Source organism: Aulonocara stuartgranti (genome assembly GCF_965226115.1).
Source record: "Aulonocara stuartgranti genome assembly, chromosome: 7".
Taxonomy (NCBI): domain Eukaryota; kingdom Metazoa; phylum Chordata; class Actinopteri; order Cichliformes; family Cichlidae; genus Aulonocara; species Aulonocara stuartgranti.
The window spans coordinates 6,726,210-6,748,943 of record NC_138945.1 but is presented as its reverse complement, the minus strand read 5'-3'; the positions used below and the strand labels follow the sequence as shown (position 1 = coordinate 6,748,943).

The 22,734-nt window shown below is 42.7% G+C and overlaps 2 protein-coding genes across 3 annotated transcripts; both read left to right on the top strand.

Annotated features, from left to right (window-relative positions):
• Window positions 1–64: 64 nt before the first annotated feature.
• Window positions 65–9,010, top strand: LOC309710533 (DEP domain-containing protein 7-like). 2 transcript variants are annotated; one of them, XM_082540101.1, is made up of 12 exons: window positions 65–187; window positions 4,292–4,477; window positions 4,578–4,719; window positions 4,822–4,917; window positions 5,180–5,361; window positions 5,825–6,023; window positions 6,114–6,265; window positions 6,390–6,551; window positions 6,682–6,824; window positions 6,907–7,032; window positions 7,644–7,719; window positions 8,477–9,010. In XM_082540101.1, the coding sequence occupies exons 1-12, from the start codon at window positions 121–123 to the stop codon at window positions 8,686–8,688; spliced, it is 1,743 nt and encodes a 580-aa protein (XP_082396227.1). In that variant the 5' UTR covers window positions 65–120; the 3' UTR covers window positions 8,689–9,010. The 2 variants fall into 2 exon arrangements, with proteins under 2 accessions (XP_082396227.1, XP_082396228.1); XM_082540102.1 differs by having other exon boundaries at window positions 6,114–6,272; window positions 6,427–6,551.
• A 4,104-nt stretch (window positions 9,011–13,114) lies between these two features.
• On the top strand, window positions 13,115–22,406 carry tcp11l1 (t-complex 11, testis-specific-like 1). The gene is made up of 10 exons (XM_082542301.1): window positions 13,115–13,448; window positions 13,813–13,962; window positions 15,858–15,990; window positions 16,068–16,188; window positions 16,283–16,503; window positions 16,778–16,914; window positions 18,176–18,345; window positions 18,450–18,631; window positions 20,143–20,315; window positions 20,418–22,406. The coding sequence occupies exons 2-10, from the start codon at window positions 13,821–13,823 to the stop codon at window positions 20,639–20,641; spliced, it is 1,503 nt and encodes a 500-aa protein (XP_082398427.1). The 5' UTR covers window positions 13,115–13,448; window positions 13,813–13,820; the 3' UTR covers window positions 20,642–22,406.
• The last annotated feature ends 328 nt before the right edge of the window (window positions 22,407–22,734 follow it).

Genomic DNA, 22,734 nt, shown 5'->3' with positions numbered 1-22,734 from the left:
TATTACAGAGCTGCACACAAACGCCAGAGAGGGCGCTTGTTTGATTGGAGGCGCTTTCATTGATTGCTTCCTCCTGCTTTTATACCCGCCCATTCTCAACGTTTGTAATCCGTCAGAAGCATGGCTTCAATAAAAGAAAGAGCCGCAGCGCTGAACCTTGCGGAGAAATTGTGTGTGCGTAATCAAGGTGAGTTGTTTGCACCTGGCGGAGGCCTGAACTGAGATCTGATTGTTTTTTTTCTCATGTTAAGCAAGCGTTGCAAAGCTACACTTACAAACAGCTGTGGCAAAGAATTTGGCAGTGGTCATTTTAAGGTTTCCGTTATTGTGCTTAGTCTAACCTTCCTCCTCAACCCTTGATTTCTCTCCTTTCCAAGGGCGTAGATTTGGTTTTGGCATTGGTGGGGACGGATGATTCATAGTTTTATATGTGAATTTTATAATGTTAAATTACTATTAAACAAATGACTAAGTATTTTAGGCCATAAAACTACTCCTCTAAGATTACCACAAAGTAAAAGATCTCTCAGCAAAATTATGCAACAGATTAGGCACTATTGCCCCGATCAAATCAGTGAGCTGAGATTTTCTATTCTAAACATGAACTACTGTTACAGCAACAGACATGGACTACTGGTGTCCCACACAACTCAATGTCCACTATGTGAAGGAGCCAAACACGTGCCTGCTCCTCTCGTTAACTGAGATAAACTGCTGGCATGTTTGTTTTACATCTATACTGTCCAGTCTCTCCTGGTGGACATGCAGCAGCATTGTTTAATCTCATTTGAGTCATTGTTAACCTTAGCCATCTTTTTAGTCTTCTGAGAGCACTGAAGCTTCTTTCAGCCTCAATACCTGCGTTTTATCCTCAGATTAAAATTATTATTCTGTGCTTGATGTGCCTCACCTTTGGCCCTGGCTCTTCCCCTCTGTCTGCACTAGGACATATTGCCACCTGATAAAAAAACACATTGATTCGTGCCATATAAAAAGTGAGACATGTTAATTCAGATTCTTTGTCAAATATACACTAATGAATCAATTTACATCAGCAGCCTAACAACTGTCTTGACTCATCAGTAATCAGAATCAGAATCAGAATACTTTATTGATCCCTGGGGGAAATAATTTTTTGTTACAGTGCTCCATTTTAAACCAACATTAAGACAAGACAGACAATACACTAACTAAGAATAGTACAATACATACATACATACATACATACATACATAAGTCACTCATAAATAAATAGCTGGAAAAGAAACATGTGTAGCTGTAGCAGCAAACAGTGTGTTAAGTGGATGCGTTGTACAGGGAGATGGCCACAGGCAGGAATGATTTCCTGTGTTGTTCAGTGGTGCTTTTCGGTAATCTCAGTCTCTCACTGAACGAGCTCCTGTGACTGACCAACATGTCATGGAGTGGGTGGGAGGTGTTATCCAACATTGTCTTTATCTTGGACAGCATCCGCCTCTCCGACACCCCCTTGAGGGAGTCCAGCTCCATCCCCACAACATTGCTGGCCTTACGGATTAGTTTATTAAGTCTGTTGGCATCTGCGACCCTCAGCCTGCTCCCCCAGCATGCAACAGCATAGAGGATCGCACTGGCCACAACAGACTCATAGAAAATCCTCAGCATTTTCTGGCAGATGTTGAAGGACCTCGGTCGCCTCAAAAAATAGAGACGACTCTGGCCCTTCCTGTAAAGTGCTGTGGTGTTTTTAGCCCAGTCCAGTTTATTGTCAATGTGTACTCCAAGGTATTTATAGTCCTCCACAATGTCAACACTGACCCCCTGAATTGAAACAGGGGTCAAGTGTTTCCTGGTCTTCCTGAAGTCCACGATCAGTTCCTTGGTCTTTGCCACGTTGAGCTGCAGATGATTCTGCTCACACCACGTGACAAAGGAGTCGACCACAGCCCGGTACTCTGTCTCATCATCCCTGCTGATGCATCCAACCACCGCAGAGTCATCAGAAAACTTCTGAAGATGGCAGGTCTCTGTGCAGTGGCTGAAGTCTGTGGTGTAGAGGGTGAAGAGGAAGGGGGAGAGGACAGTCCCCTGTGGTGCCCCTGTGTTGCTGATCACCTTGTCAGACACACACTGTGGGAGACGTACATATTGTGGTCTTCCTGTCAGGTAATCAACAATCCAGGACACCAGAGAAGCATCCACCTGCATCGCTGCTAACTTATCACCCAGGAGGGTCGGCCTGATGGTGTTGAAAGCACTGGAAAAGTCAATAAACATGACCCTCACAGTGCTCGCCGGCTGGTCCAGATGGATGTAGACACGATTGAGCAGGTAGATGATGGCGTCCTCAGTTCCGAGACGAGGCTGATAAGCGAACTGAAGGGGATCCAGATGTGGTCTTACTATGGGTCGCAGCTGGTCCAGGATGAGCCTTTCCAGGGTCTTCATGATGTGGGAGGTCAGTGGCACGGGCCTGTAATCCTGGGGGCCACTGGGACGAGGCGTCTTTGGTACAGGGACGAGGCATGATGTATTCCACATCACCGGGACCCTCTGCAGACTCAGACTCAGCATAAACAGTTTATGAAAGACTCCACACAGCTGGGGGGCACAGGTCTTGAGGACAAGGGGACTCACTCCGTCTGGTCCAGCAGACTTGCCTGAGTGAAGTCTCCTCATTTGCATCTCAACCTGGTATTGAGTGAAGGTGATGGGTGGGGGAGGGGTGTCAGGAATCTCACAGGAGGCAACATGTGAGGAGAGAGGCTGGCACAGTGGTGTGGCTCTGGATTCCAGGCTGACTACAGGTGAGGTTGTGGGGGTAGGAGCAGACACTGTGGTGTCGAATCTATTGAAAAACAGATTCAACTCATTGGCTCTATTCTCACCTCCCTCAGTTCCCCTGCTGTTGGTTGGCCTGAATCCAGTGATGGTCTTCATGCCCCTCCACACCTCTCTCATGCTGTTCTGCTGGAGTTTCCACTCCAGCTTCCTCCTGTAATTGTCCTTAGCCTCTCTGATCTTGTCCTTTAGTAACACCTGGACCTTCCTCACCTCCTCTTTGTTGCCCCCTCTGAAAGCCCTCTTCTTGTTGTTGAGGAGGGCTTTGATGTCCTTAGTCACCCACGGCTTGTTATTTGGGTAACAATGAACAGTCTGAGCTGGAACAATGGAGTCGGTGCAGAAAGTTATGTAGTCTGTGATACACTCAGTAAGCCCATTGATGTCCTCGGCGTGAGGCTCACAGAGTGTTTCCCAGTCGGTCACCTCGAAACAGCCCTGTAGTTCTGCTAAGGCCTCCTCTGACCACCTCCTGACAGTCCTGGTGGTCACAGGTTCCCTCCTCACAATTGGCACATAGCGGGGGGTGAGGTGAATCAGGTTATGATCTGACCTACCAAGTGGGGGGAGGGAGGAGGAGCTGTATGCATCCTTGACGTTAGCATACAGTAAGTCTAAAGTTTTCTCTCCCCTGGTGGGACAGTCCACATATTGTTTGAATGTTGGTAGTGTATTGTCCAGTGATACATGGTTGAAGTCACCCGAGATCACAATAAAGGCACTCGGGTGCTGAGTCTGTAGCCGAGCTATGGCAGAGTGGATAGTGTCACATGCAGCTGTGGGGTTAGCAGAGGGGGGTACATAAACAGCCACCAAGATGACGTGAGAGAATTCCCTGGGTAAATAATACGGCCTGAGTCCAACAGCACACAGTTCAGTGTCCGGGCAACAAATCCTTTCTTTGATTGTTATGTTGGCAGGGTTACACCACCGGTTGTTAACTAAAACAGCAAGCCCACCTCCTAGCGATGCTGTCCCTGTCCGCCCGAACAGTGTGGAAGCCTTCCACGGAAGCATTCTCATCGGGAATGTCCTGGTGCAGCCATGATTCGGTGAAACACATCAGGCTACACTCTCGGTATTCCCTCTGACTCCGTACCAGTGCTGAGAGCTCGTCGATTTTAATTGCCAACGATCGCACATTACCCATCACGATAGACGGCAGACACGGTTTAAACCTCCTCCTCGCTTCGAGCCTCCGCTGTCTCACCGTCACCTTTTTTCTTCTCTTCTGTCCTGTTTGTAGCGTGAGTGCATTTTTAAAACAATTTGTGCAAACTGCACTACAAGGTGGAATTGCTCCTTTCCCTCATTCTCTTAGAGATATATATTCCTATAAAGGTGTTTAAGAGGTCTCTTCTGTCCTTTTGCATATATCTAATCGTGCCCTGCACAAATTGCCTGTAAAATATGTTAAGAGTTTGTTCTGAATGTGCCTTTTTTTTTTTTTTTTTTTTTTTTTTTTTTAAAGCTCCTTGTGTGGCCTCCAAGCCAGTCCAGTCTTGCACCATGTGGAGCAGCCTTATCTCCCACCTGAAGTCTACTGTGACCGTGAAGCGCAGACGAGTCCTCTTGAAATCCCACAGTGACTGTTTCCTTGGCTCAGAGGGTGTGGATGTACTGGCAGAATACATTGTTAAAGCGAAGGGCTTTGAGGGTGTGTGTTGGTTTGTAGATGCTGTTTTATTCCCATAGCTTCACCTTCTAGAGATCATTTTATTTATGATATTCGGCCCTTCTATTTGATTAAATTTAAGGTGCCGTCGTGTCTCGGGACAAAGTGGTGTGTGTGTGCCAGGCGCTGTTGGAGTGCGGCGTGTTTGAGGCGGTGGGAACCAAAGTGCTGGGAAAAGACAAGAAACAGGATGCGTTTCATGACAGCAAGAGCGCTCTTTACAGGTTGGATACATGAAACGAACTGTTTTTAAAAAAAATAAATAAATAAATAAATAAATTTCTACCTGTGATGGCATTCCCTAAACATTTCATATAAACATGCAGGTTTGTAGACACATCTACTCCTTCAGTAGATGAGTTGGAAAAAGGTGTGCTTGTGAATGGGATCCAAAAGTTCTTCACCTGCGCTCCTTCAGACAGGTATCACCTCTAAAATATTTATTTATCTGTATTACAGGCACACTGCATATAAAACATCTAACCAAAGGTAGCATCAAGTCAAAATGTATCTCATGTATGAATATTTTATGAATTGAATAATAAATATTACTGTATACTCTCACTGTCCATATTATTAGGTACACCTTGCTTTTACCTTTGGGACTGGCTGAATTCTTTTGTAGCGTAGATCCATCAAGGTCTGAATTTACTGTGCCTGAAATCCGTGTCTCTTGCATTTCAGGCAGGAAGAGCAGACCTGTCCCCCTGCATCGCTTGTTGAGATGTCCACCCCAGTCCTCTTCACTCATACTTCCAGCCAGCTAGATGCTCCCGCCACTAGCAGCCAATCATTGGAGCTGCCGATGAACAGTCTGAGTCTGAGTCCGTGCAGGGTACAGACAGCCACGGGTTTACCACAATCATGTGAGCACAAATCTTTCTTTCGTATGCATCACTAAAGCAATCCTGAACAACTAAACTAAAGCAAATGTTTCTGCAATACATAATGCTGTGGTATACAAAGGACAAGCAGGAAATCTGTACTACATAGCTGTGATCATCAAGCAAATTGCATTCAAAGAGACATGTAGCAGATGGTACTGGATCAGCCACAATCTGGCATCTCTGAGGATAATCGGAGTACATTCATTCACATGGTTTGAGTGACTTGCACATCTGTTAATTTGACATTAATGCTGAATGATCTATTCAGCTTTTGAGCAATATATGCATCTATCAGGCAATGTTTGACGCCAAATAACATTACACATGTAGTTTAACAGCATGGATCCTATCATAGACTGCATTCAGCGGGACAAAAGGCAGCAATACACCTGCACAGGCTGCAACTCAATTAGAACTTGGTTCCTCTGGCTCTTTCCTGCAGTGGTGGATGAGGTGTGGCAGGAGCAGACCCTGCTCAGGCTGTTAAACCTGGTGGAGCTCCCTGTGCTGGAAGGCGTGCTTCAGTGCAGGCAGAGCCCATCCTCTCCATCTCCAGCCAACCTGGCACACAATAACCCAGATCTGATCTACAGCAGCAACCACCTGGACCGACAGATCCTCAAGGCCTTCCGAGACTCTCAGTAAGTTTGGATTTTTAAAAATCTTTATTTTTTTTTATAAATTTGATGTTTTGTTGATCTCACTTGCACTGTTTCCTCCTCATTTTTCAGGGAAGATGAGTGGCTCTGTGCAGCTTTGGACTGTTTGGACTTCCTGCCTGACCAGCCGGTAGTGGAGCTCAGCAGGGAGCTGCCTCATTGTTTCCCTCAAGATAATGAGAGCTGTGACCCAGAACCAGCTGGTCTCAGCGTCCAAGAAAGAGGCAAGTGGTATGAGTATCAGAATCGGGTAAAGCATGTAAACGCCACTGGTGAGCTATGGTGAGAGACATGTATAGCTTATGTTGCAAATGATGGCATGTTTAACAATAGCTTTAAAATACTCAGGTGACAACAGTGCAGAGCACACACATCTCTCCCCAAGTGGCTTGGCCCAGTGTAAGCTGCTTCTATATGGGACTCTGGTCAAACACTACAGCATCACAAACAGGCTTCCACTTCTGCCGCAGCACATGACTGACGTCTACACAGCCATCACAGAGCTGCTCGGTAAGAACACTGGTTCAGACGTGACGGTGAGATTTTTACCGCGTCTCCAACCATGCTCTCTTCTCCTCCAAAGATTTTTAATAACCTCACCACTTGCAGCACATTCTCTTTCATTCTCTCACCTTTTCAGTAAATGTTAAATTGGATAAGGCTCTCGAGGCTCTGCAACTGTGTCTGAAGCTGCTGCCGCACAGCTGCAGAGATGAGCTCCGTAGGCTGCTTATCTTCGTGTCTCTGGCAGCTGACCCACATGGGATTAAAGTGGACAAGGAGGTGAGAGCAAGTGGTGTTTTTATTTTTTTATTTTTTTTGGGGGGGGGGTCTGACATCAAAGAATGTGCTCTGTCATCTGTAGATTGAGAACAGGCTGGCAGTGAAGAGGTCTTTCTCCAGGGCGATCCTACACAGCAAGGCTCTCTCCAAAGAGAAAGAAGATCTTATATTGGTCTTTATGCTAAGCAATGTTAAAGAAATCTTCAAGGTAATAGAATGCTTTTGGTCTGTGTGAGAAAGTGATGATGAATTTTTTTGCCTGATTTCTTGCCCCAGTGCAGCAAGAAAGCGGGGAGAAAAAATGATCAAAGATTTGTGCAAGAAATGTTTGTACATACGAACTAAACCCATTGTGATCCGGTCACTCAAACCACCGCTAAGGATGACCTACTGTAGTTGGCCATCCTTAATGTAATCAGTTACTTTATCTAGAATATTCTCTTTGGTAACCTCTGCTAAGTAAATCTGCGGCTTGTCCAACAACTTAAAATGTGTTTGCATGGGGCCCTTTTGACTTGTAGTAGAAGAGATGGCAATTATAAAAAAGCTGTACACAAGTGGCCACACAGCAGACACTGATGTAAATGGGAATGTGTCTCGAAGGTTCGCTTGGGGTGCTGTGAAGCAGTAGATATTACAAAGGAAGACAATGTGGGAAAATATGAATGGGTTAAATACAAATGTAAAGCTACACAGTTCTTGTTCTTCCAACTGTGGTTTGGGTTTTTTTTTTTTGTTTGTTTGTTTTGGGGGGGGTGTGTTCATGGATTATGCGCAGCTTTGTTCTGTAAATTTTTTTATTTTTTTTCTCTGCTCCAGATACCTGGGGCTCTGCACAAAGTAGTGAGTGACAAGCTGGCTTGCCTTGTACAGGAGAAACAGCCGGATGTGACGGGTAAATGGCTTTTGATTACTTTTGGTAAATGACACAAAACATCGGTTTCCTTTTAAGATGGAGAAACTCCAGAACAGATCGCACAATTCCGTCTCACTGCAAAACACAAAAGGAATGGTATCTGTAATTCAGTAAAATACTTTTATCGTTTAACATTAACATGAAGTCTTTCTTTAACTCAAACAGGTCGCACGATCTTTCAATGCTCTAAATTCTTAAAATTCTCTCACTATGACTGTGTATTACTATGACAGTCTTTCCAAAAATCTTTAATTACTGATGGAGTGAAACAGTTTCTTCAACATGCAGTAATTTTCTTGGCGTGGCATCCTGAATATCTGCAACAGCAGATTTCCCTCATCTCCACAGAGTGAGGCTCTCTTCTAAGAAAAATGAGCACTGTTGGATCTGCCATAGACTAACTGGCCAGAACAGCTAAGAGGTCATGCAGCTAAAGAGCAGATGCTCCCTGGTGGAGACTATAATCTGCAGAAAAAACTAAATAATATCCAGACATTTCTATTCAAATCAATTTTAATTAAATTTTCCTCTTTATTGTTGTTCTCCTCGTCCGTTGTGATTCATAAATTGGTCTACATCATGTGTAGGTTATTGATGTTTCACTGCCCCCTAGTGGTGGCAGAATCTCCAGATCACTTTATTCCCAGCTGAGACTGGAGGTCTGTAGTTACATTAAATTGGCAATTATGCAATGTTCATTTCCTTTAACGTTTTTTTTTTTTTCTCTCTTCTTCAGGTTCTACATTCTGTCAGCAGGTTGACAGGAACACTTTACAAAGCTCTACAAAAACCACCACCAACCAAGCGCTGTGGGTCCTCTTAAACAACATCCACCTGGATACCAAGATCTCAGCCAAGGAGAAAAAGCGTCTTCTTAGACAGTTTCACCTTTCCCACCCAGAAATATTTAACCAGTACTTTGGTGACTCTGCCTTCAGTGTGCTGTAGATCTGTGCAGATTTGTCTCTGCTGTTTTCTTTAAAGTGTTTTTTGCCTTTTTACTTGTTTGTTATACAAAAGTGAACCATCTCCACAGATGCATTTTTGACTGACAGTAAGTTTGTGTCTGTATATCAAATGTATAAATATTGAAGAATACTAAAGCATGTATGTGTATTTACTATTGAATAAAATGTCAATTGTTTACAAAATCTCAAATGCATCTCTGTAAAATGTGAAACATTCAGCTCTTTGCAAGTATATTCTGCCAATGAACTGTTTTCTGGAAGAGAGCCTGAGGTGGCCACGTTGGGAACTTCTACTCTAAGCATTATATAAGAGGTTTTTTTTTTTTGTTTTTTTTGTTTTTTTTTTTTAATCTTTAACATTAATAGAGTTTAAAAAATAAATAAATAAAATAAAATAAAACGAAACCACTCATTCACACTCCTCAGTTCTCTGTAGATCCGTTTTCTGACTGAAAACCTGAGGGGGTGGTTCCAAACTTTCATAACAATGGAGTGAGTTTGCATTAAAATAACCTGCTCAAAAACAATGTTCACTTTCTGTAAATCTGTTACACGTAACACGTCTGATATCAATCAGCATGTATGTTTTTGTTTTCCAAAAGGCATTCAACCTCATTGTACAGCAAATTGGATATAATATTAGATAGAATGGATGGTAATGTGGGGAAACATTTAAATAGATCAACAGTTTATCAAATACCCAGACCAGTCCTTTTGGCTCTTACAACCATGTCACATTCAAAGTCACTTAAATCACCATTCTTCCTATGATGCTCAGTTTGAACTTTAGCAGCATCTCCTCCCTGTGTCTGCATACTTAAAAGCATTAAGTTGCTGCCATGGTGCTGGCTAGTTAAATATATCAGCTGAACAGGTGTTTCAAACAATGAGGTGAGAAGTGTATCTTTTGAAAATGTGGCAAAAGTACATACATTCTTTACTTGGATAGAAATACCGATACTTGTGTTAAAAAATACTCCAGTGAAAGTTACTGATTCAACTTCTTTACTCAAGTGAAAAAGTACAAGCTCTGAAATGTATTCAAAGTAAGAAAGTAAAACATAGGTCTTATATAGCGTTATAAATTATGCATAATTTATGTTTTTGCTCTTTCATCCCTTTGTGTGAGACAACCCCCCCCACCCCCATTTAGGCTCAAACCAGTTTGACCTTTGAACCTAAAGTAGCGAGCCTGTTCTGAAATTTTAAGTAAAAAGTTCAGCTATTTGTTTAAAAATGTAGGGAGTAAAAGTAAAAAAGATGGTTGAAAAAAATACTTAAGTAAAGTACAGATACCTGTAAATTCCTCTTAAGTACAGTAACAAAATATTTGTACCTTATCACTTCCTTTAGCTGATATTTTGTAACATTCTTGTGTATTTCTACCATCCATATATAGGAATGTATAGGAAGGCCAGTTATTGTCTATCAAAGAAGAAATTCATGTAAAATGTACTTTTGTTCTTTTGAAATCAAATCTATTTGGAAATGTCTGAGAAGGAAACTCTTCTTCTTCTTCACATCTGAGCAGCTAGACAATTACAATCAAATTAAAGCTGCGAGCAGCGTTTTGAGGGTCCTCGCACCCCAGGGCATCGAGACACGCCCAACACCTACACCCAGCATGTCCGATCTTATGTCACATGGATGGAATTCATGCGTAGAACCACCAGCTAAAATTTCATCTCATTCAATGATGATTATAGTCGTCCCACTAGGTGGCGCTCTAACTATTACTGACAAATGGCATATCAAATATTTCCGAGCTTGACTCTCGACTCATACATACGAAGTTTGGGAGAGACTGAACTTGGTTTCTGAGTGACAGCAGATTAATGCTTTTTGGCGAGTGATTGAAACTCCACGTGCCGCCATGACCACCCCGTTTCCCTGAACGTAAAAAGCTTCGCAATTTAACATCATTAAGGTCTTTAGATCCCCTGCACTGGAGATCGAGTCAATCTAATGTACGAGGTCTGAAAAGAAGGGAAGGTGTCGCCAAAATGACACTTTAATTTTGAAATGGCTGACTTCCTGTTGGATTTGGGATATTGCTCCAAGAGACATTTTTGTACATCTTGATAGCTTACATAAGCTTACCAGGTTTCAAAATCATAGATGAAACACAGAGCAGAGGCTGATGTTTTTAAATGTTGTAGGGGGCGCTGTTGAGCCATTTTGCAATATTCCATGAAAATGATCACATAACAAGAAAGCCTTCATGACATTAGAGGAGTGGGCCAACTCCTAATTTTCTCACTGAAGCATCATGAGGGACTGAAGTTAATATTCACCGCTTTTGAGGTGGACCTGATGAACCTGTGATAATCAGTATATCAAAGTGAAAGACATGACATTTCCTGTTCCCACTAGGTGGCGCTCTGCATATTCCTGACAATAGTTGGGTTGCGGTCACGTGGTTCTGATGACGTGCGGAGGCAGCGCGATTTTTGAGTGGAGGGCGGAAGTAAACATGGAGGACACTGTGGAGAGTCAGGAGAGCAGCTATTGTGCAACTTTAGACCCCGTTTCTCGGGAGAGATATAAACAGATAGTTAAAAAATATATCGGACGTGATCCGTATTCTTTGAAAATGTCCGAATACACCACAGAAGTAAAGGATTTGCCTACTATCGAGGCTGTGGATATCACCAACTACTTGGTCCTCCAGACTTCTTACTACACTAGGCAGCAAATGAAAGCTTTCAAGAGTCTGGAGGCGTACAATTTTTTTGTCAGCGGGTGGGTCCACAACCTTGGAACAAAACGTCTCCGTGATGGATACAGTTTGGTGTTTGCAAGGGTGAGTGTTTGTTCTTATATTGCTTTATCTTAAACACGCTAACAGTTAGCGGTAGCGGCTTTAACGTCAACAAACATGCCACATCCTTAGGACTTCGTTAGAGTGACAGTTGTTTGTTTCAAGGTAAACCATTCTCAGCGGTCTAACGAGACACCTCTGAAGACTTGGGTAATTGCAAAGGAGGATGGAGAAGTGATTGCAGCTCATTGCAATTGTATGGCAGGGTTAGTAGCCTGTTCTCCACTGTCACTAGGCTCAAATCCGGGCTCTCAGCCGTCTGTTGCATATCCAAAATCGCCTCTGCACATCGATGCTGTTCTGCCTTAAGCTTCATTCAATGCCCGTGTCTGCAGCGACCACTTCGTCAGAGGTAATGTTATGTTTGCAAACGAACTTATTAGCATTAGGTTGTCGTTAAATTCTCGTTTACTTAGTGCTTTTAAGTTAGTAGTCTAATATTGACTTGATTGGGACTATAGGCTGCCCAAGTGCTTTGGATGACGAAGAGTCGGAGGACTGGGCTCCGACGGTCAATCTCGGCTACGAACGAAAACCCAGATCGGAATCAGTTCTCAAACGAGAGAAAAGAATGAAGCATCGATGTGCAGAGGCGATTTTGGATATGCAACAGACGGCTGAGAGCCCGGATTTGAGCCTAGTGACAGTGGAGAACAGGCTACTAACCCTGCCATACAATTGCAATGAGCTGCAATCACTTCTCCATCCTCCTTTGCAATTACCCAAGTCTTCAGAGGTGTCTCGTTAGACCGCTGAGAATGGTTTACCTTGAAACAAACAACTGTCACTCTAACGAAGTCCTAAGGATGTGGCATGTTTGTTGACGTTAAAGCCGCTACCGCTAACTGTTAGCGTGTTTAAGATAAAGCAATATAAGAACAAACACTCACCCTTGCAAACACCAAACTGTATCCATCACGGAGACGTTTTGTTCCAAGGTTGTGGACCCACCCGCTGACAAAAAAATTGTACGCCTCCAGACTCTTGAAAGCTTTCATTTGCTGCCTAGTGTAGTAAGAAGTCTGGAGGACCAAGTAGTTGGTGATATCCACAGCCTCGATAGTAGGCAAATCCTTTACTTCTGTGGTGTATTCGGACATTTTCAAAGAATACGGATCACGTCCGATATATTTTTTAACTATCTGTTTATATCTCTCCCGAGAAACGGGGTCTAAAGTTGCACAATAGCTGCTCTCCTGACTCTCCACAGTGTCCTCCATGTTTACTTCCGCCCTCCACTCAAAAATCGCGCTGCCTCCGCACGTCATCAGAACCACGTGACCGCAACCCAACTATGGGCATATCAATCTGTTCAGGGCAGGTCTGTCATCACGCCTGAAAATTCTGGTACTGATCAGACTGGATTTCTTTGACTTATACTAATTTTTTTCTTCATCAATACTGCTGGGGTCACACCCTTAACAAAAACTCACATTTTTCACTGTAACCAAAGACCAACTCCTTAAAGCTTTCCTAGAGAAATTTGAGTTGCAGATGTCACCCATCACTCTCAGTGCTCGGGCCCTAATAAATGTAACGTTTCTGCCGCTGTGTCCGTGTGTGTGTGTGCGTTTGGGAGGGGGGGCTCGGCTGTTACGTCACGCTAGCCCCACCCAATCCAGGAAGCGTCTCTTGATTAGCGGCAACCCGTCAGAGGAGGGCTGCGACGTAAATAAAAAAGCTGGAGTTTCCGAGGATAAACCAAAGCCTTTCTTCTCCTGAGCGCGGTGCCTGGCGGCGGTGAAGTTGTGAATAAACGTGTGTCTGGGTTATGAAGGAGTAGCGGTGTCACAAAGCTTTGTTGTTGTGTTGTTATTGTTAAACAGAAAGCGGCGTTCACGCTGACTATAAAGCTAACGTTAGATAAGTTGAGCTCCACATCAGACGCGTCTCTTCCCCCCGGGGCTGCCGAGGACAAGGTTAGTACCGTTACCGAAGCCTGCGAGGACAGCCACAGTACCCATGAGGCTTTGTTCTGTTTACTTCACCTCCTCAGTCTTAGCATCGCACTGCCACACGGATCCCCCCCTCCCCTCTCTCATCCTCTACCAGTCCAGATGATGTCATCATTTGAGCACCACAGAAACAAATCTGCACATCTCTTTTTCTTTGTGCTCTTAAGTGAGGTCCTTTCATGTGACAGCCACTGCTTCCTGGTGTAGCCCTGCTATACACCCTTCTACAAAGACCTGGCTGTATCATAGTGATTGGGCTCTTAAAAGCAGACTCTCAGATTTCAAATCCCTGCACATTCAAATCTCCATGTCACCTGTTTTCCTGCAGACTCCAGAATGCCAAAGGAGGCAGACCACATGGAGGATGGAGGAGACAAGGAGTCGAAGGAGGAGCAGAGGCAGGGGGCTTCTGGGGAGACGGTTAGGAAGAGGGTCCGGGCGAACACTCCGAGTCCTCACAGAGGCAACACTCCACAAGGTGATCAGGCTTATTTTAACTGTTCAGTACTGTCTGCAGGCTTGCTCATTAACTAATGAGATCATGATCGTATAACAGAGACTTTGTAAAAGCATCAGATTTGTTAGACTTCCTGGTTAGTTTCTGTGAAACTTTGTTTTAATTCAACTGAATAAACTGGCTAAACACATGAATGTGATCTGGATTAAATGTGTCACAGCCTGTCATGTGACTGAAATGAAAACTGAACAATAGCACATCCTTGAAAGTAGTGCTGTGTCATACTGCATATCTTGGTATCCATCTGATACCAAGTAAATGCTGATACCAATGCCGATACTTTTAAACCTGTAAAGGCACCTTATTTAGGGACGAGCAGTGTGTCGTGATTTATGAGATGTATCATCATTAATTTACTCATTTTGAACACATTTGTTGACCACTAAATCACTGTGATTTACTGTGATTGTGATTACGTACTGCAATAATTAGTAATTACAACAAAAAACACTATTCAGCTTTTCATGTACTTTGAAACCCGGAATATAAATGTGCCCACCCGTAAAGCACTTTGGGTCAGCTTCTGTTGGTTGAATGTGCTATATAGGCTATAAATAGATGTGACAATCAACACACAGAGGTTCAGACATTGTTCATAGTGCATGCTTGAGGTGTATTCTTTCATTAAAAAAGTATATATACATACATTTATCGACCCTGTCACTCTAGTATTGCTCTGATACCGATACCAGCGTTGGTGTCGATACTATTGATATTTGGATCGATCCGCCCACCTCTACCTAAAAGTACGTTTTCAAAAAAGATTTACTGGTTCCTGCTGCTCACTGTCATTTCAGGCCTTTGCTTCCCCTGCAGGCCTGTGTTTCTGAGGGTAGGTCATCCATAAACATGTTGGCTGTGAGACCTTCTACATACATGTGAGAATATGTCCTGAAAGAGGCAGCACAGATGGTTTAGCAGTCTGGCTGGAGTTGGGCTCGGACCCCTTCTTCTTGCATGCTGTGAGAACAGCTCAGTTCTTCTGTTCAAACATGTGATCTTTGCCCTGTTTTTGACCACAGGAGTCAGACCATGAATGCTTCAGTTCACAGGCACATGCCTTCAAGCGTTGGCAGATAAAATCTTCTTGTCTGTGTTGCTTGCTTGTTTTGACCAACTTGGCTCTTGCAGTCACTGCCAGTGACTACTTTGCCTCGTTGTTGTGCGTTCTGTATTAAAATGCCATGTTTTCTAAGATGCTTGGCAGGTAATATCATTTGGTTTGTGTGCTGAACACAGTAAACTGTGACACGGTGTACATTAAAAACCTTGCAAAGGGGTCTGGAAAGTCCAAACATCAATTCTAGCTCCAGCTGTGGAGGATGCTAGCCCTCGAAAATGTAAAAAAAACCTCAAAACAAAATACTCCTCCAAAGCCATATATCCACATGAGTACTACTAAATATGTGACACAGTGTTGTCCACTTAAAAACAGCTTGGACTTGTATAAGACGGAAAAAGATTAACTTTGTCAGTTCTGATGTAGAAAATGTTCTCATGTGTTTATTCCCAGATTTAGATTTGTGCAGATGATGACTTCACGAGAGTGGAACATTGTGACTTTTTGTTTTTGCTCATGGCAGTGAGCCACAACAACAGAGGCTTTGCTTAAAGGCAGGTGTGCTGCTGAACAGAGAGCTTTGTTTAGACTCTGACTGATGAATTGAGGAGATCAACGCTTATTGCACTTAGTGTTGCCTGCTTGTAAAACATTCACACTAAATCCATTTGGAAGTGAGAGATAATGCGCTCAGTAAATGGGTTTATATCCAGTGTGTTCTCCAGATGAAGGAAACTTTATCTTTTGAAAGAATGACGTGTAATTGTGTACAAATATATACATTTTCTCTTTCTAGCCAGCCCACCCAGGTTTGTCTCTGTGGAGGAACTGATGGAGACAGCTAAAGGAGTCACCAACATGGCTTTGGCTCATGAAATAATGGTGAACCAGGCTTTTCAAATCAAACCCGCGGAGCTTCCTGAAGGAAGGTGAGGACTGGATCTTTTCCTCAGTGTGAGTTCTTTCTTGCTGCAGATATAAAAGCATGCGTGTTGTTCTGGAACAGTTTGGAGCGCAGAGTGAAGGAGATCATGCACAAAGCATTCTGGGATTGTTTGGAAGCCCAGCTGAAGGAGGATCCACCGTCATATGAACACGCCATCAAACTTCTGGCTGAGATCAAAGAGGTGAGATGCTGAAGCCTGCATTCATTCGTATTCTTCAATCATCCTTCTCTAGATTTAACCAACCTCTTTTAACCTCTCGTCTCCCCTCTTTTAGACACTGCTGTCTTTCTTGCTACCAGGCCACGGTCGTCTGCGCTCTCAGATTGAGGAGGTTTTGGACTTGCCCCTGATCCAGCAGCAAGCTGAAAATGGAGCTCTTGACATCGGTCGTCTGTCCCAGTTCATTGTGTGGATGATGGGCTCACTTTGCGCCCCCAGCAGAGACGAGGACATCCAGAAGCTGAAGCAGATCACCGAAGTTGTGCCTCTGCTCAAGTAAGCCATGGAAGACAGGTCATCATTAGCTCTGCATGTTCCAGGCTGTGGTTTATTTTTAGATTGTGTAATTTCATTCCCATCAGACCATGCAGCTCTCAGCTTGTATAAGAGCGACTATTCTTTGATTATAGCTCAAAGCGCTATTAACAACTTCTTAGTACAGATCCAGACTTACCAAGACTGAATTAAAAGTTTGGCTTGTCATGAAATGTGTATATTTCATCATCAGTGCTTAGAGTTTGCCCATTTTTTTCCATCTGTCATGTTTTAGGGCCATATTTTCAGTGCTGGACCTGATGAAGGTGGACATGGCTAACTTTGCCCTGAGCAGCATCAGACCACATCTGATGCAACAGTCTGTTGAATATGAGAGGAACAAGTTCCAGGAGTTTTTGGAGAAACAACCAAGTAAGGGATACAACTTTCATATTTACTGTTATGAGCATTATTAGCTTTAAACATTACATATGATTATTTAAATAGCACAAAACACGCAGTGTCTAATTCTACTGTATTCAGACTAATCACCTGCAATATGAAATACAGAACCCCAAAACATATCTCTCATTAGCTGGTAGATTTGTAGACGTTAACATTGTGCAATGTCCTTTGCACCATCTTGAGTACTGTGATACCCACTGATTACCTCTGTAGCAAGACTGAAACAGTTGCCCATTTGTCATTCAGAACATGACTGTAGGAGCTGCAGCTCTAATAAGATGTACTACAGACTGTATAAAACATGGATGTAGCTTCCAGATGTGAAAAGTGAAGCAAAGTCAGACTTTCCACTGAGGTTGTATTCTTTTTATTGGCCAGCAAAGGGTGACTCAAAAAGACTAGTTATGTGGATTTCTGTTGGAGTATGGCCCTCAGTTTTCTTGCTCTGTGACTCAGGACTGTATCAGCTCAACATCCAGGTTCCAGTTATATCAAATACAACATAATCTTTATTTTATTAATTATGCTCCTCATCAGAATCAGGCAGCGGGGGTCTTGACATCTGGATGCCAAAACCTGAACAAACGCTTGAGGCTTTGCAATCTGACTTCACAAGCCAACATTGTGACAGCTATATGCGTGTTTTATATATGCAGTTTGTGGCGTCCATTGTTTTCTAATTGCTCATTGCTGTTTGTGAGATATCCAAAGATCAGAAAGGATACAAAATTGCATTTTTCTGTAACCAAACATCTTCAAATTTGACTGTTTGCTTTATTAACGTATTTATTTTTTATTTTTTACAAAAGGGAAATACTCAATCTGTCAACCCACGAATACTGCAGTTATAAGTTACACAATGATTGAATGCTTTTAAAAAGCATGTGATGTACAGGGGTGTAGTCACTCCTGTGTGAATGCCACTTCTTTGTTATACTTTTTGAAAATCAGGTGAATTTCAGCAGCACGCAACAGCTTTGATTTGATGCAGTGTTTACACATAGACTTAATAATTCATCTTATACCACTGTGCATCTCTGCTCTACTCAAAATATTTGTATGTTTGCCCTTCTGTCTAGTGTAGTCTGAACCTTTTACATTTAACAATACAGAAAACTGAAAAAATCTTGGTTATAGACTCCTGTATTATATTCTATAATGATGTAATACCGCTGACTAGTACTGCTATTATTATACTGAATAATAACAATGATCGTTTCTCCTTCAGATGCCTTAGACTTCACTGAGAAATGGCTTGAGGATACAGTAAAAAGCCTGCAAGACTCAGCAGCAACAGGTGGTGCTGCATCTGATTCTTCACTCCACCCCCTCAGTGTTCATAATCATGCCTATCTTCGCCTGCTCAGGTGGGACCACGACTCAGACCCCTTCCCGGAGGTAAACCCAATAAATCCTGGTTCATTGTATCTCAGTGCTTGTTTAAATTTCACTTCTTGTGTTGTACTCTTCATCCTAAAATTCTCCTCTGCTTTTATCTACAGACGGTGTTGATGGATCAGGTTCGATTCCAGGAGATGCAGCAGGAGGCTGAACAGCTGGTTCTTCTCTCCTCTGTGCTGCTCATTGTCTACACTACAACTGGGGAGGCCATCTCAGGCCTGCCAGGACTGATGGAGACCCTCAAAAACACTGTTAACGTCTTGCTTGCAGACATGCATACACCGTAAGCACAAAGATATATATATTTTTTTATATTTAAAGCTACAGTGGCCAAATTTGCCTTCATTTCTTTCAGTTCACTTCCTCAAGCACTAATTATTCTCTATGTGAATAAACAAAGGTGGACAAATATGACTGAGCCAGAGTGGATTTAATTTGACTTGCATTAATGCGTAAATTGAACGACTTAGGATTAGTTTGAATTTCAAGGTAACTTTCTCTGGAAAGGTCCCATGCTGACATATTCTGCAACGTGCCTGATCTGAATTCAGCAAAAATAAAGAGAGACACTGTAGATTCCATCAGTTTCACAGATGTGGTGATGTGACTAGTTTAGCCTCATTTAGACAAGAGTAGTGTTGTTTCCACGAATTGTATATGAAAGATGGACCACTAATTTCTGGACAACTTTTTTGGACTTTGCTGTCACTATGTTAAGGGGGTTTTTGTTTATTTTTTTCTGGTCAACTGGAACCTTTCTGTGGAGTTTGTGTGTTTTCCAACAGTTTTAAAAGATGTGCTTTGTACTAACTATTTAAATGGTAAATGGCCTGTATTTGAATAGCGCTTTACTTAGTCCCTAAGGACCCCAAAGCGCTTTAAACTACTTTCAGCCACACACCCATTCACACACTGGTGATGGCAAGCTACATTGTAGCCACAGCTGCCCTGGGGCGCACTGACAGAGGCGAGGCTGCCGGACACCAGCCCTCTGACCACCACCAGTAGGCAAACATGGGGTTAGTACAGGGGTGGGCAATCTCACGAGGGCCGGTGTCCCTGCAGGTTTTAGATGTGTCCTTGAACCAACACAGCTGATTTAAATGGCTAAATTAGCTCCTCAACATGTCCTGAAGTTCTCCAGAGGCCTGGTAATGAACTAATCATGTGATTCAGGTGTGTGGACCCAAGGTGAGATCTAAAACCTGCAGGGACACCGGCCCTCGTGGACTGAGCCCACCCCTGGGTTAGTATCTTGCCCAAGGATATTTGGCATGCAGCCAGGAGGCAGCCTGGGATCGAACCACCGACCTGATTAGTGGCTGACCTGCTCTGCCACCTGAGCTACAGCCACGCCATTTATTCTAAATTGGCTTAATTTGTGAACATGAGAACAAGAGGCCAAAGCAGTTACAATTTTTTTGAGACAGTGTTTGATAGATGGCTATGAAGTACTGATTACATACAGCTTTTTTTTGTAAAGTTAATTGTATCAGTAAAATAAGTTTATTATATATTAAAGGTTGTAGCTTTTCTCCAATGAAAAAAAAAATCCAAGAAGTTTTAGCTCAAGACAGATGGGTAAAAAAGCACTTTTGTCCCACAATACTACCGACTGTCCACTGTTAGCCATCATAATGGAGTAAGGTTTTGCACACTAGGGTAGCGAGTTAGTTACATGATTGAAAACTATGGATAGAAGATGCATAAAGCTTGGCTTTTGTTGTGAAGCTTATTAACTTAACAACTTGTATTGTTATAAAACTAAAGCTTTTTTTTGTGATCTGTCCTAAGTTCATTTAGTGCACAGGAGGTCTTGGCAACCATTGGGGAGAAACTGTGTGTTGAGCTGAGTCAGTGTCTAAGCCAGCATGGCTACTCTCCATTCTCAGCTGACCGAAAGAGCGCTCTGAAGGGGCAAATCTCCGCCGCCATCCAACCAGACAACACAGTCCGCATGCTGATGGGTAAGAGCACTTACTTCTTACTTCCTTAGAGGCAACACCAGCGGTGCACAGTTCAGTGAAGGTGTTTGTCAGCGACAGTTAAACTCTCTTCTCTCCTCTCAGAATCTCGGGTTCACAACTACCTTCTGGCTTCCCTGGAGTCCAGCCAACATAAGACCCCTCCTCCTCTGCCAGGAGGTCTGGCTCCAGTCAGCAAGGAGCTAAAAGAGCTTGCTGTTCACTTCAGTCGCCTTGTCAACTACAACAAGCTGGTCTTCTCCCCATTCTATCAAAAGACCCTGCAGAAAATACTGGCACCAGGAGAGAGTCCCGGCACAGACACATAAAATCTGCAGGGAGGGAGAAGAGAAATGTGGAGAGCAGTCTGTGATTTTTTGCAGTTTCCTCTCACTAGTAACGGTTAAGATTTAAAGAAAACAGTCACGGGAGGTGCCCAGAGAAGTATGCACCTTAAACCAAGTCGATTAGAAAATAGACTCACATCTCAGTTACATTAATCCACAAAGTTGTTAGCTTGGAAAAATGTCAAACCTCATATTTGTGACCTATTAGCAGCTGTCTTGGATGAGCCTGTATTCAGTATTATAGCATGGCAGGGTATCATTCGGAACAGTTTAATACCCAGAACTAATATTTTGGGGTATTCTGCATCTTTACCATACGTGGTAGAGTCCTTATGACTTAGTTTGCGCAATATTCAATTAAAGAAAGAATTCAGGAAGATAAAGTGTCAGCGTATGTATCATAAAAGTGTCCCAAAGTAGGAAGATATAGGATCTGAAAGAAGTTAGCTGCTGTCATTACCAGCAAATTAAACTGCCGACTTTACAATTGAACCCCCAGGTCTCCTGTTCTTACACAATCCTTTTTCCTAATTTAGGAAATTCCCCCCAACATCCAACAAGCTCCAGTGCTGCCCCCGCCTGTCAGGAGCTGCCAGGAGATGTTATGGTATTTCACAGATGTGTTTGCTTTATTACATTTATCAAAAAAGAGCCACAATCTCTACTTAGAAAGGGTCATTTAAGTATATTTGAAAAGGAATCTGTTTACTCAGGATAAACAAGTCACTGAGTATTTTTAAAACGAATTTGTGGGGGTGGGGGAAAGTGTTTTAGTGAATCTGCCTGAATGCTCCTTCCTGTTAGCTCCTGACAGGTGAGGTGGAGCTCTTCTAAAACACTGGCAGAGAGCTCCTTGATGAGTTGACAAAGCTGACCCCTTCAGTGAGATATGTGATGGGTAAAAGCCTTAAAGTATTTAGAAAGCATCAGTACGTTACGTTTTTTTAACTTACTGCTCGTGGCACCGTTTAACTGGCACTCTAAGCAGTTGTGTAGCTCACACAACCGAAAGAATGAGCAAGACAGCAAATGCCTGCATGCTGTCTTTTACACTGGAACTGAAAGAGAATACAGAGGGTACAAAAACTATACACCTTAATCTTTTTGCAGCATTTAGTTCATGCATCTCTGAGTACTAGTGGATTTTTTTTAAACAGACAGGGGACTCCTTGCAGTAGCTTCAGAAATATGTACAATAACCCAGCTAAACAAATTCTTCACTATAAAGTAAATTAGTTTCCTTTAATGATGAAGGTTGGACTTAAAAAACCAACAAACAAAAAGATGATCTGAATCTCTTCTATACCTGCTCACAGAAAAAGAAAAGGATCCGTTTATCTGTTGGAAATAATGGTGTGCAGACTTTTTGTACCCGCAGTAAGTGAGATAGTTTCCAGCATATTAGATAAAATGAAAATAACCTGCATTATATGTTGTACTGTAATTTTTACCAAGGGACTTGTGTTGTTGACCAACTCGAACTATTTTAATTTAACTGATGTTTACGTATTGATTTTTTGATTGTTTTTAAGAAGCTGGAACATTTCATTTTAACAAGCACTTCTCGTTGGGGTTTGGCTTTTCTCGTGCATATTTTACAACTTACCACACAGCTGGTTGTAACACTGTTTCACGCCTTCAGGCAGAATGACGTCAGCCATTCCCCAAATGAATAACACTCTGACTGATCACACTGACTACACTTTGAATGTTCGTTGAACATGACAATAAAGCGTTACGTCCCACACAGCAGTCTGTGTTTATTTTTGAATCCATCTTCACATCAAAGAGCTTGATTGCGTTCATCAAAAACACTGTGAGGGAAATAAAACGTTTAAAGATTTTATAATAGAGCTCTCATTATTAACTCCAATAAGATTTGGTGCATTCTTCTGTGTATCGCTAGGCTGCTTGCATGCAATACACTTATATAGCGGTAGGTGGCGCCAGATTTCAAATTTAAAAACCAGTACAAGGCGTTGCGTTTGTGCAATAAAAAGCGTGCGATCAAATACTTGCATAAGAGCAATTTATAACCAGAGGGAGACTTGTACTTATTCTTCAAAACAGCGTGT

Bases quoted from the DNA above. Each gene is read 5' to 3' on its own strand.
- LOC309710533 (XM_082540101.1), top strand. From the start codon at position 121: ATGGCTTCAATAAAAGAAAGAGCCGCAGCGCTGAACCTTGCGGAGAAA. The intron at 4,720-4,821 runs GTTGGATACATG...ATAAACATGCAG, and splicing joins AGCAAGAGCGCTCTTTACAG to GTTTGTAGACACATCTACTC. The intron at 7,720-8,476 runs GTAAATGGCTTT...TCTCTTCTTCAG, and splicing joins GAAACAGCCGGATGTGACGG to GTTCTACATTCTGTCAGCAG.
- tcp11l1 (XM_082542301.1), top strand. From the start codon at position 13,821: ATGCCAAAGGAGGCAGACCACATGGAGGATGGAGGAGACAAGGAGTCG. The intron at 13,963-15,857 runs GTGATCAGGCTT...TTCTCTTTCTAG, and splicing joins CAGAGGCAACACTCCACAAG to CCAGCCCACCCAGGTTTGTC. The intron at 16,504-16,777 runs GTAAGCCATGGA...GTCATGTTTTAG, and splicing joins GAAGTTGTGCCTCTGCTCAA to GGCCATATTTTCAGTGCTGG.